Source organism: Lacerta agilis, chromosome 15 (genome assembly GCF_009819535.1).
Source record: "Lacerta agilis isolate rLacAgi1 chromosome 15, rLacAgi1.pri, whole genome shotgun sequence".
Classification (NCBI taxonomy): Eukaryota; Metazoa; Chordata; class Lepidosauria; order Squamata; family Lacertidae; genus Lacerta; species Lacerta agilis.
In genome coordinates this window covers 31521285-31535621 of record NC_046326.1, presented here as the reverse complement: position 1 = coordinate 31535621, position 14337 = coordinate 31521285, and the positions used below count along the sequence as shown (strand labels likewise).

Below are 14337 nucleotides of genomic sequence, written 5' to 3'. Positions count from 1 at the left end.
CAGTCCCCCAGGTCATCTCCCTTATAGGGTAAACCTGTTAGTATAAATTTGTAACTTTTAAGCCTAAAGCCTGCCTTCAGGGATTACAATGTGCTCTGCTTGATTGCGAGTATACTTTCCTTTTATCGCTTATGAAGAAGACTGTGGTGTCTTTATTCTTTTAGGAGGGATTCAAGGGTCTTACCAGGAAAATATTAGAACACATTTCAGTCTGGACAAGCCAGATTGAATTGCGTATTGTCTTAAGAAACTCACATGAGTTTGCAACTAGTTTTCTGCTGTGTAAAGGGGAATGCACTCTGCTAAGTAAAGGAACATGCTAGTCCAAGTTAGGAAGGATATTAATATATATCCTCTCCTGCCACCCTGAACATTCCCACAGTGAACAGGGGTGGCAGCCCCTAGTACTGCAGGGAGCTGGCTTCCGGCATCAGGCCAACTGGCACACCAACCATGTGTTACAAAGATTTCTGCAAACATGACATAAAGGCTGGCAACATGAACCCTTCCCATGTGGGAAACCCTTACTGGAGGCAGTCAAGCATTCACAGCAGTGACCAGAGGAGAAATGACTGCTGGGAGAAGCACAACAGGACCAGGGGTGGAGGAAGGGGGTGCAGTGGGTGTGGATCGCCCCAAGTGTCACCACTGAGGGGCGTGACAAATGCGGGGTGGCGCTCCTGGGAGAGATGTGGGGGTTTGGGCGTGCGCTGTCCAAATGGTCCACCCACTGCCTCCCCCCCCAACAGCTGTAGAGTGGCTTGAGTGGGAGGAGGCAGGCAGATTCCGGAGGCCCCGCGATACACCCCACCCCCATAGGTAGCTCGCTCCACCCTCGCCCCACCCCTATGGGCAGCTCCGCCGCTGAACAGGACACCTTCATCTGCCCAGCTGCAACAAAACATGTCTCTCCCGTTTCGGTCTCTAATGTCAATGCAGGCGCTGCAACCTTGCAACAGTTTGACTTCAGCCCCAAAGGGACACTCCTCCATTGTCTCCCAAGACAGACGGATGCCAACTACTTAAGTTGACGGCATACCTTAACAGCATACCTGATCCTTCAGAGGAGTCCAACCCTGTCCAGATACGTTGTTCAGGTGGGTATCCTTAATGGGCTAGACCCAGAGAAACTAGCAGGTATTTCCAGAGTTATTTGACATCTCTTAAAATCGGGACACACCATTGAACTAGGTGTGGGCTGTCTAAGCTATTGGCGACATGTGTTGTTGACTCAGGGAACATCGTCTGACTCTCAGTTATGAAACGAAGTGTTGAAGCTACAGTGCTGCTTAACTGACAAGTACAAATTCATAATTTGGGGGGGGGGGTTGTCTTATGTCCTCTGCCGCAATTGGGGATGGGCAGAATTGGATTCAGATTGCGGTTTCAAAAACCATAGGAAAACTGAATCACAGCCATCCTTTAAAGGTTATACTTGTCTGAATTCTGCGGTATGTTTCTGCAACCAAACAATGTTTGCAGAAATGCATATATTAGGGGAAAGCTTGCATATAAATTAATACATTAGGGAAAATAACATACACAACTGTGTTATGTTAGGAGATAACTGCTTGAAGAAAGCATGTACATTCCTCAAAACTGCCTACAAAAATGTGTTTATTATGATAAATTCAATGCTGGAGAATTTCCATGAGGATTTTTTTTTTAATGCAAATGGTTGCAGAGATATGGAGACCTGAATTTAAGACTGGGAAAAGGAGAAATGGAAAGGATTACATTGACCAATCCTTCCATCCCCACCCTCCATCTGACTTCATTTCCCCAACTTTGGGAACCTCCCCCAACATAATGCCCAGTCCAGTTGTTTTGGACTACAATGCCCATCAGCCACTGCTTGCATAGCTGTGAATGATGGGAGTTGTAGTCCAGAACATATGGAGGGTACAATGTTGTGGAAGGCTGTCCTAGAAGCAGAATCAATATGGGGGGGGGGGTGAGGAGTGAAGTTGGAGGGAGTTGAATATACAGAATTCTTGTCCGTAACAGCAATGCAGTTGTTTTAGATTAACGTATAAATAGACATTAGTGTAATACATCTGTTGTTAATCCACGTCTTGGTGGAAGAAGGATGCCAACACTTCATTTATTAGACCCGTCGATCCTATAACATCCTTCCCTGTGTTCCTTTTGTCTTTTTCTCAGAGAGTATAATAGGTTCCAGGATGTCTTTTATTTCACTATATAGACCGTGTTTCCTCCTGTCGAACAAGAGCAAGACATAATGGATTCCAGGATGTAATTTATGCGGGTTTTTTGGAATCGGACACTACGCCATTAATTCTGAAACTTTCTGACAGTGAGCTGATTCTCTTGCGCTACCCTTACTTGTTAGCTGTTAAGCACCAGGGAGGTTGCGAGGGGGAAATTAGGAGAGGGGGAAGCAATCAAGTCTAAGATTGTAGTCCAAGGCATTTTGCCTGCCTGTCACCCATTTCAGTCTTCCTGGGAAAGGATGGTTAGGGAAACCACTTCCCCTCTTAAGCAGCAGAATCTTAAGAAGAGCTCTAATATAGCCCCATCTGCACTATAGATTTAAAGCACACCACGTTAAGCAATCGTGGCTTCTCCTAATCCTGGGAACTATGATTTGTAAAGGATGCAGAGTTTTGTTAGGAGACCCCTATTTCCCTCACTCAGCCATGATGGCTATGCTCTGCCTCCACTGTCAGAGGCAGTACATCTCTGAATGCCAGTTGCTAGGAACGATAAGCATCAATCAGACAAAGAAAGTTAGAAAGCAAAATGTGGAGGCAAAATTCTAAGGGTTATTAGGCAGCTATGATGAGAAACAGGATGCCAGTGTGATGGGCCTTTGCTCAGACTTAGGAACCATCTGCATTACACATTTAAAGCAGTATCATGCCCCTTTAAGCAGTCATGGCATCCCTCAAAGAATCCTGGAGACCCCATTCCTCTCACAAAGCTATAATTCTCAGAGTTTCCTGGAAAGAGAAATTGGTTGTTAGAGGGTGTATATACATATATAAAACTCAAACTAAGTCTCAGTGTGAGTGAGTCTACACATCCTTAGTACACATAAAGGCAAATGTGTGTGTATGAACACAAGGTGCACAGCTTGCCAATTTTTTGTGTGTTTACTGTATATATTGCAGCCGGTGAGACATATTTTGTACTGAAATGAAATGTTAGAGTGGGCAAGTCAACATATATTTAGTGTGAAAATGGAGGTACTTGAACCCTAAGGCACCACAACTGCTGATTTATCTATCTATCTATCTATCTATCTATCTATCTATCTATCTATCTATTTTCTATCTACCAACACTGCAGCTGGGGAATTTTTAATTATTATTATTTTTTACTGTTGATAACCTATTTCAGGGCAGCCATGCTTTTCTAAAATACTGCCAATTACCGGTACATGTCCAAAGAGGTTGCCACAGAGATAAATGGGTGGGCCTTTTCCCACCTTACCTGGCTGGAGGATGGAGACCAACAGGCCAAGAAGGGGTGAATATTGCTGGATGCTAGAAGCTGGAGACACAGAGACATGTCTTGTTCTGTGCTGGAACCAAGAACTGTGGTTTGCAGCTTCCCTGGAAACCCAATGGGGAAGCAAGATCTGTTGGGGTGTTAATGCTGTGAGCACCTCTGTCTTATACTCAGGTTGAATATATGTGTAAACAAAACCAGTTATCATAACGACACCATAGCCTCCATTTTTTTTTTTAATTCCAAGGAAACCAAACGCTGGGAAAGCGCAGGAGATTGGGGTGCCCTTCTGGCGTCTAAAGTGATGGGCTACGGGGCAAAACCTGTAGCTTTCCTGTGCTGGAGAAGTGCTTCAACTCTTTGCTCTATTCAGCTGCCTCATTCTGTGCCTTCTCCCAACACCTTTTGGGGATGGTGCATACACAGCAAATTGGCAGAATCCCCTGTACAGAGCATTCCAAGGCAAAATAGTCCATCTGTACTCCCCAAATGCCCTTTAGACTCTCTGGCAGAGTTAACGAATCAGGCTTTAGAAACAACCAGCGCTTATTTTGCATCTGGAAACAGAAGCATTAGTCCCTGTTATGTATTGGGTTTAACACATGTTATGATTCTAACCAATCGTAGAAGCGTAGGTGGACGAAAGTTCTAATGGCAAGCTCTGTCAACTGTCAACTGGCAGTTCTTGTTGGGGCTTTCAGAGTGTGTTCTTGTTTAAAATGGGATTGAGCTGTTGAATAAACGAAGTTACATTGGGCTTCTGACTTTTCCTGAATATTTAATATTGGCGACGAGGATGGGATTCATGAGCTCCCGCTAGATACCAGAGGCCTGAGACTGCAACGCAGCACAGCCGACTGCGAAGCCCCGGAAACGAGACCGTGCCTGCCGCGTCTTCGCAACCACCCATAATCGCACAAGCGACTACTTCAGGTCTGAGGATGGCCACCAGTCATAGTCGGCCGCCACCAGACATCGATATGAGCCATCCTGCAGAATGGCCACAGTGGCTCCGCCGAATAAGGAGCTACGTCCGACTACAAGGCTTCACTAGGGAGGCAGACAAGGTGGATGTGCTATTGACAGTGCTGGGAAGTTCCGCCATCACTCTACTGGAAGGTCTGATGGCACCCAGGGACATAGAGGCCTGCACTTTCGATGAGCTGACACAGGCTATGACAAGACACCTCGCGCCTCAGCCAACTAAGAACCACCGCCGCTACGACTTGGCGCACAGAGTGCAACAAGCGCAAGAGTCAGTGAGTGAATACATCACCGCGCTCCGGGCAATTACGATGTATTGCCAATTCACTGACATCGAGGAACGACTTCTCGAAAGATTCATCACTGGCGTGCGAGGCAGCCGTCTCCGCCGCAAGCTGCTGGCAAAAGATGACATCACAATGATGGAAGCAATAAATATGGCCACAGCCTTTGAGAAGGATAACGCCCATGAGGCGGCCTACAGCCTTCATGCCAAAGCGAGAACTCACCGCATACAGCGAGACCGGTCATCTTCTGTAGATTCCCACAATGAGCTTTGTCCTGACGGCGGTCCTCCTCTCCGCCCGGCCCCCATAGTGCTGCGGGACTTCCAGAGGAAAAGTCAGAAGCCCAATGTAACTTCCTTTATTCAACAGCTCAATCCCATATTAAACAAGAACACACTCTGAAAGCCCCAACAAGAACTGCCAGTTGGCAGTTGACAGTTGACAGAGCTTGCCATTAGAACTTTCGTCCACCTACGCTTCTACGATTGGTTAGAATCATAACATGTGTTAAACCCAATACATAACAGTCCCTAAAGCACAAAAGCTCTAAAAATAAAAAAAATAAAAACACAGAGGGAAAAGGTATTGAAATTCCTTCGGGGGCCATTGGTGCATCCTGCAATGCAATCTCCTTCCCCCTCTCCTTTCCTCAGAGTTCTCCTAGAAAGGTATCAGCAGATAGCTAAAAATGTGATGTAGGAAACTGGAGGATGAACTGCGGTGGTAGAACTGACTAGGTCCCTTTTGCAGCAAGTGCATTTAAGATGGTAATAATAATAATAATAATAATAATAATAATAATAATAATAATACCCAAATAAGAGTGCCAATAAAAGCTGGGGAGGCTGCAAGTGTTTCTCAAGGTGGGTGGTACCATGGGGGGGGGAGACAGGGGGCAGCAGGGAGACCCTGGATCTGAAATGAAGATCAGGCTTTGGAAAGCTGGTATCACTGGATCAAGTTCACAGATTTTGTTGAAATAATTAAACTAACGAGTTCTAACTGGATTTCGAATAAATGTGCAATTGTTATCATTTTGGATTTTATTGTGTTATATTATCTTCCTTAGTGTATTACGCAGCGGGTGATGCTTTTTATAGGGTAGGGTGGGGGCAGAGGGGGTGAGTTTATGGAACCAAAAAAGGGAAGCGCTGGTAGAGGACTGTCTTCTGAAGTGGCCACTTCCTTCTGGCTTATAGAAGATTCAGCCCACCTTCGTATACACAGGTTTCTCATGCCTCTACCCCACCCCGAAACTCTGCACTAACAGGAAATGAGACAGGGTTGTTTCGGCAGGGAGGAAGGAAAAAAAAAACAGAGGAAGAACTCTCCAATTTCACAAAGTCAACCCTCATTGTCAAACCAAGAGGCAGCTGAGAATTCTCCCAGTCCAAAGGCACGGTACAGCGTTCGAGAGACGACACACAAGAGAAACACAAAATATCTCGTTAACTTTTTTTTTTTTTACAATTCTAACCACTGAACAAGCTACTCCCCCCCCCCCTTCTCTCTCAATAATTTATACCTGAATGGCTCGTCTAGACATGACATCATTTTAAGGTATGCCTGGTGTTCTGTGGTCCGTTTACAATAACCAGGATGTATAATTGCCTTCGTTCAGGTCAGCAAAAGGGGCGATTAGTGGGCTGGGAAGCAGAGGGGGGCAGTGGCGGTGGTGGTGGAGGAATATCACAAAGGCCTTTCTCTCCACAGCTGTTCTGGAGAGCGGTTTTTATAGCCTGTTGTTTTCTGCCAAGGAGACAAGAGCCCTAACAATGCTCTCCAATCCACACTGAACCTCTATCCTTTGCAGGGAAGCAAAAGGGAGAGTGCAGGAGAATGACACATACCGCAGATAATCTCCAATTCGCAGATGGTTTTGTTGTGAACAGTTCCTATTAAAGCCACGAAGGAAAACCAGCTGTGGATGGCGGCCAGGATCTACCCGCATGGGTGAAGGCTGAAAGGCAAGACCCTTGATTCCTTTGCAAAACAGGAGATCGTGGAGCTGCTGTGGGACTTGAGCAAAAGGCTCTCTCTATTAAATGGACAACCCTCTTATAAAGGACAACTGCTATAAAAGTTCAATCACATCTTGTGTGTGGGTTTGGTTCCAAGGATTCCACATACAGTTATACCTTGGCTTTTGAAATGCCTATTTCTCGAACGTTTTGGCTCCCGAACGATTGAAACCCGGAAGTGACTGTTCTGGTTTCCGAACGTTCTTTTGGAAGCCAAACACCCAACGGGGCTTCCGTGACTACTGATTGGCTGCAGGAGCTTCCTGCGGCCCATCAGAAACCACGCTTTGGAATGGACTTCCGGAACAGATTCTGTTTGACTTCCAAGATACGACTGTATATGACTGGGAGCGGCCACCAAGAACACATAACACTGGTCTTGAAAGACCTACATTAGCTCCCAGTACGTTTCCGAGCACAATTCAAAGTGTTGGTGCTGACCTTTAAAGCCCTAAACGGCCTTGGTCCAGTATATCTGAAGGAGCGTCTCCCCCCCCGCCCCTCATCATTCAGCCCGGACACTGAGGTCCAGTGCTGAGGGCCTTCTGGCGGTTCCCTCACTGCGAGAAGCCAAGTTACAGGGAACCAGGCAGAGGGCCTTCTCGGTAGTGGCACCCACCCTGTGGAATGCCCTCCCACCAGATGTCAGAGAGAACAACAACTACCAGACTTTTAGAAGACATCTGAAGGCAGCCCTGTTTAGGGAAGCTTTTAATGTTTGATTGATTATTGTATTTTAATATTTTGTTGGAAGCCGCCCAGAGTTGCTGGGGAAGCCCGGCCAGATTGCAGGGTATAAATAAATTATTGTTTTTGTTGTTGTTTTTGTTTGTTTGCTCGGTGCTATTTTTCCAGAAAAGGAGGTGCCAGAACTCACCTTCAGCGCCTCCCTTGTTCTCTTTTAATTGCAATGACGCACACCTGAGAGGTGCCGGAACTGAGTTCCAGCGAATTCTGGCTGGAAAAATAACTTGCATATACTCAAACCCTTGGAGTAACCCCCGCACAAGCATCTCAAGGCTTCTGGAGGCAGCATGCAGAAATTCTTGCCCCACCCTCAGCAAGGCAGAGAGCTTAAAGACTCTTTTTCTGCTGTGCTTTCAAAAGAGGTTTTGAACTCTTTGCCTTGCTTGCATTTAACTTGCAGGATTTCAACCAGTGGCCTCCAAACTCATATGGTTGAAATCGTGCAAGCTAAATGCACGTACGATGCATCCATACTGTTATCTAATTTGTGCCCATTGCTACCTTTGAAGGATTTCAAACTTTTAAAAACTGAGTCGTACCAGCTGATAGCCTTCCAGGTTCAGCTCCTAACCTCAGAGGGTTTGCAGAAGTTAAATCTCAGGCGCAAACTACGTGCTACAGGAAACATGTGTACATGTGTGAGATGTGCATGCATGATTATGCAAGCCATTTTTATTTTGAAGGAAAAACAGCTGGCCAGGCTCTATATCGGCCTTCCAATCAAGAGCAGGGTCCAGCATTGGGTTTCCTGCCAAAAAATCACCCCCCGCTGCCCCCAAAGGCGCAGTAGAAAGCATATTTAGGGGTCAAATAGCAGTTGGGAGGTGGGCAGGAAATCGGGGGCCCACACAGCTGCATTTCATTCAAAATAAGAGTAGTTAGGTGGCTTTAAAAGTGGGGGGGGGGAGTTAATATAGTGTACTTCTTGCTCCTCAACGTATGATGGGAGCGAGGACACGTTCTCTTTAGTAGAGCACATGACTGTAAGCCAGAGGTGGGAAGATCTGTAGCCCTCCTCCAGATGTTGACGGACTCCAAATCCCATCAGCTCCAGCCAGCATGGCCAATGGTTTCCTGTCTCTGTAAACTAATCCCGAGAAACCTGCAGTTAACCTGTAGAGTTTAATCTTCCCTCTCAGCCCTTTTTAGCAGGCCAGCCAGATGATTTTAAGATCATGTAGCTGCTGGATGAGGCAGGTAAGTATATCAGCCGTAGGGTAGCGTCATCTGTGTTTGCTGCAGAAAAGGTAGGATAAGCCTTTCTGAACCGTGCAAGTGCTAAATGTTAAGAGTAGCTTGAATGTTTTAAATCCTATTTATTTGAATTCCTGGGGTTTATTCCCAACTTATTGGTTTGATGATCCTTTAGCTTCCCCCCCCCTTGTTGTTGTTGTGTGTGTTTTTACACATTAGTGTTTTGCACTTATATCGTAATGTCCTACAGCCATTATCATCATCATCATCATCGTCATCGTAATTTATTTATAGCCCGCCCATCTGGCTGGGTTTCCCCAGCCACTCTGGGCAGCCCCCAACAGAAAATTAAAAGCACGCTAAAACATAAAACATTAAAAACTTCCCTAAACAGGGCTGCCTTCAGGTATCTTCTAAAAGTCAGATAGTTGTTAGATGATAGATCTTGAACAAGACCTGTATAATTTGTGACATTGCCTGCCTTTTTAAACATATACAGCTAAGGTGTCTTACCCTCCCCACCCCCATTCTTCCAATTGCACCTTGTAAGCTTTCCAATGGCACATTTTGATATTTGAATACCTGAAAGGCCACCTCCTCCCCTACAGACTCTTTCGGGTACAGCGGGGGCCCTCTTGGTAGTTCCTCTTCCCTCAGAGGCTGTTGGGGGGGCACAGGACAGGGCCTTCCCTGTGATGGCCCCTAAGTTGCAGAGCTTCCTCCCCACAGAGGTGTGTCTGGCGCCTTCATTGAACAGCTTCCGGAGAATGCTGAACACTCACCCCTTTACCTCGGTTTCTGACACATGCGGCGCAAATCTATAGGAACCATCTTATTTTGATAATTTTAAGTTGTTTTATGCTGCTTTTAACATTGTGCTTTAATGTTGTAACACACCCTGGAACCTTAGGGTGGAGGATGGGAAACAAACAAACAAACAAACAAACACTTCCTACTGCCACTAACTTACAAATCCACACCATACGTTTAAAACAGATGGCTCCCCCCACCCCAATAATCCTGTGCACTGTAGTTTTCTAAGGGTGCTGGGAATTGTAGTTTTGTGTGGAATAAACTACATTGTCCAGTATTCTTTTGTGGGGAGGGTAGCATTCTGCTTTAAATGTATGGTGTGCATATAACAAAAGTAAATTTAGCCTGGAGTAGGGACACCTTGATAAACCTACGAGATGCTGTCGTTTCTTAAGATTTCACCCCCATAAAATGCTGCTTCTTTTTTTGAGCTTGAGGTATACAGCGTATTTCTCTTCTTCATACAGTCCCTGCCCCACCCCCACGCCAATCTCTTGGTAGTCCCAAGCAGAGAGCAATTGTGTGCTTTTAGCTAAAAACACAGCATTTGAGAAACCAGATCTTGCTCCAATATAAAGGGAAAACTCCTGGATCATTTTTGGAAGTTGTACAGACAAAAGAAGCCCATCTCTTGGGGAGCTGGCTTACCAAATGCATTCAGGGCCTCTTGCAGAAATAAATCTGGTGTTGTTCAACTCAGTCTTCCCAAGCGGACTGTTCTTTGTGGGTTTGAGGAGGGGAGGGGGAATGCCAGGGGGTAGCCTGGAGATGTAAATGGTTTTATTTAAGAGCAAAACGCACAGAATGGTCCACTTGATAGACGATTCCTTTAAGAACCAGTAAAAGGAAACATTAAAATAAATTATGGTAAAGCTATAGGAGATTTTCGAAGTGGTTTTTTCAGATGAATAATTGCTTTCTTTAAGGTACAGGCATTTTCTTTGCCTCAAAAACAAACGGGTTCGGCAGGTTTTTTTAAACATCGCAAAACCTGCAAGGCCTGTTTGACCAGCAATGATCCAAGTCCATTTCAAACTAACAAAACAAACCAACACCAACAGCCTAACTCAGTATAAAGCAGCTACCTCTGTTCCTATGTTCCTCACTATGATGTGATGGATTGAACTTCTATTCAAATCTGTCATTCTTTTTCCAAATTTGCATTAACCCATTGTAATTTTAAATGTATTTTAATGTTTGGTGGAAGCCGCCCAGAGTGGCTGGGGAGACCCGGCCAGATGGGCGGGGTACAAATAAATTATTATTATTATTATTATTATTATTATTATTATTATTATTATTAAATATGAAAATCATGTGCAAATCTGTGTCGTCGACACAAGGGGTTGATAGTTGTTTTCATTGTTTATTATCAATTGTATTTTGTTGTTGTTTATAATGAGGTAAACTGCCCTGGGACTTTTGGTGAAAAGGAGGTCATATATACGCTAAACAAGATAAATAAAGATAAGTGGCCACCCTAACTTTAGCACCGCTCCCCCTACACCTGAGAAAACTACCTCCAATTGTACATGGAAGTACTGAATTTTTGAAGGCACTCTGAGAGGATTTTTGCCTAAATGGTGGGATTTAAATGCCTTAAAGAAACAAACAAATGGGGAACAAGGGGAAAAAATGAGGTAAATCCCCTGGGAATTCCTGCCAAATGCACATTCTCAGCTTGTCATTACCGACGTTAAACAAATGAGAAAGAAAGGAAATGAATGTGAGAATCGGCATGGTCAGCAAGGAGTTACTTGATCCCAGACCAGAACCAGCTCTTTTTCCCATATAGCTTGCACCCTTTGACTTGTATCTCTGTTTTATTTTTTTTTTAAAGAAGGCTTTCCAAAAAGACACAAAAACTGAAAAATTCAGAGAGAAGGCCTAGTTCATTTCAGGAGTCTCATCTCACCTCCTTTGGTGTGTGTGGGGGAGGGGAACCAAACAAACTACAGTTCCCAGAATGCTCTGGGAGAAGCCGCGGCAGTTGAAGCTGTTTTGTGTAACCAAGGAAGCAGACAAATACCTAACAGCAGAGAGCTGGGGAGAGAGAAAAATGAACCAGACACAAAGTATGCTGATAGACAGCCTGACTAGGACCAAGCATGTTGCCAACGCCGCTCTCATCAGAATAGTGGACGGCAACATCCTGGCAACGACTCCGGGCTTCAACATCCAAAGCCAAGCCCTGGTCTTCCTCCAAGCTTTTTTTAAGGAGTTGCTCCAAGTCAGAAGAGACGGGCTCTACTTCAAAGACCGGTACTACAAGTGCGTCCGAGCGGACGACCACTCCATCTACCTCAAAGGGAAAGACAACGGGGTGATCTTGGCCAAAACGGGGACCTTCATCGTGGTCGGCACTTACGCCCAAGGCATGTATCCCAGCGTGTGTGTGGAAGCCGTGGAGAAGCTGGCAGACTACTTCAGAGCAAAGGAAAACTGAAAAGGGTATGGAGATGGAGCCATTTCGCTCAGAGACCCCAGCAAGAGAAGGGCTCGCCATCGAAGGGCTGCCGATGAAAAGACCATGGGGGGCTCTGAATCGTTTCCACAAGCGTGCTACTTGTGGGGTTGGAGGGGAGAAAAATTAAACGCATGAGAAGTAAATCCAAATACCTTGGTGGTTAATTGATATATGTGTATAGTTTCAGGTTCTCCCTGGCCTGAAGCCTTGATGGGTTTGAGGCTGGCTGCAATTCCTGGCTTCTAAAAAAGGGGTGGGAAGTTGTGGCCCTCCAGTCCTCTCTGCTTGGCCCTCAGGACTTTTCACGCTCCAGGCCATGCCTTCTCCCCAGGCCACAGCCACCAGCAGCCCTGCTCCCGACCCTCTCTCAAGTGTTGGGATGGTGGTTCTTGCTTTACTGGGTGGAGGGGTGTGGGCAGTGTTAGAAATTCCCCAGGTGCCAGGCACATTTTGCGACTGGCACGAGTCCAGTTGTGACCACACGGAGATCTCTGGGTGTCAGGTTGGCGTCTAACATCTCCATCTAGCTGGCCGCTCCAGCTTTCTTAAGCAGGTAAGCAGAAAAGCTTATTTATTGCATTTATATCCCACTTTTTTCCCCAAGGAGTACATGGTTCCCTCCCCCTCCTCGGTTAATCCCTACAACGACCCTGTGAGGGAGGTTAAGAGGCTGTGACTGACTCCAAGGTCACTCAGTGAGCTTCCTGACTGAGTGGGAATTTGAACCCTGATCTCCCAGGTCCTAGTCCGACACTCTAACCACTACACCATTCTTCCTAGAGTCCTTCTGCTATGGGGCAGCTCTATAAATTAAGCAGGCAAATAAATATGGGGAAAGCAAAATGTTACTTGGAGAAGGATCTGAAATATTTCCCTTGAAGCCTGAATGTGATTCGTTCTGGTTTGTTTAATTTGGTGTTTTAATGTGTTGTAAACTGCTTTGAGAATTTTTTTCCTTTAAAATATAAAGAGGTATAGAAATGAAAATCATCATCAATATCATCGGGGGGGGGGGGTGTCACCTAAACATTCCATTGTGGCAACCAGGTTTAAGGTACCACTTGATGATTAGCTTATATATCTGAGTTTCTAACACTGATGTGGGCACAGAAATTTGGGGGTAATAATAATAATAATAATAATAATAATAATTTATTTGTACCCTGCCCATGTGGCTGGGTCTCCCCAGCCACTCTGGGAGGCTTCCAACAAATAATAAAATACATTAAAATATCACAGATTAAAAACTTCCCTAAACAGGGTAGACTGGCTGAGGGAGCCGGCGTACACCTTCTGGGTCATGTGGCCAGCATGACTAAGCTGCTTCTGGTGAACCAGAGCAGTGCACAGAAATGCCGTTTACCTTTCTGCCGGAGCGGTACCTATTTATCTACTTGCACTTTGACGTCCTTTCAAACTGCTAGGTTGGCAGGAGCTGGGACCGAGCAATGGGAGCTCACCCGGTCACGGGGATTCGAACCACCGACCTTCTGATCAGCAAGCCCTAGGCTCTGTGGTTTAGACCACAGCGCCACCTGCGTCCCCTTAGCTTACAAAGGTAAGAGTCATCATATCCATTGCTCCGCCAATGTTTATCTCTGGACCCATCCACTTTTGATTCCGAGCATGCCCACCACTGGCATGTGGACCCCAAAAGATTCTCCCTGAGGGAATATAGCCCTTGGGGCTAATTATTTCCCCTTCCTTGTGTTCTACAACATTCTGTATAAGACAATATACCTGCAATGGCAAGGTATATATAATTTGATTCAGTTCTCCTTTAAAAGCAAACTGACCTAATTTATACTTACTATTATTTATTATTTGTACAATTTATATATCGCTTATATTAAAAAAACCCAACAACCTCTAAATGGATAGCAAAACAGGTTAAAACATCTAAAATAAAAATCAATAATGATGGCAGCCCACCAATGATGATGATGATGGGACAAATCTGTAGTTTTTAAGGGTTCTATCTTATGTCATAAATAGGTCATCTAGTGATCATCGGCAAAGAAACATTTCACCACTTCTCCTTCCTTGTACCCATATGGCTTATTTCTCCAAAATGTACACCTGTGCATGTATATGGTGTTAAAAAAGAGAGATAGATGAAATTCAGAACTTATCGGAAGTTAGAGGAAACACAACTCAGTCAGCTGGATTCAATCAGCTGGGAGGCATGATGCTCTTATGGGTCCAGGAACCCACCTGTCACCACTGGCCCTAATGGTTCCCCTACCCAAAAAAAAATCACTGCACCCCACTGCCTGCAACCCTAGAAAGCTGCTGCCAGCCAGTGTTAGCAATACTGAGATGGAAAGCTCAGTGGTCTGTCTTGGTCTAA

General features: G+C 45.3%; 2 protein-coding genes across 5 annotated transcripts in view; one reads left to right on the top strand and one right to left on the bottom strand.

Moving 5' to 3' along the window:
• COL26A1 (collagen type XXVI alpha 1 chain) overlaps positions 1 to 14337 on the bottom strand; it is a 92427-nt gene that overhangs the window by 50214 nt on the left and 27876 nt on the right. The window lies entirely within an intron of this gene.
• On the top strand, positions 11534 to 11998 carry PFN4 (profilin family member 4). Its single transcript, XM_033171898.1, has one exon. The coding sequence runs from the start codon at positions 11580 to 11582 to the stop codon at positions 11964 to 11966; it is 387 nt and encodes a 128-aa protein (XP_033027789.1). The 5' UTR covers positions 11534 to 11579; the 3' UTR covers positions 11967 to 11998.

What these genes read in the sequence shown, in the direction of transcription:
- PFN4 (XM_033171898.1), top strand. Translation starts at nt 11,580, where the DNA reads ATGAACCAGACACAAAGTATGCTGATAGACAGCCTGACTAGGACCAAG.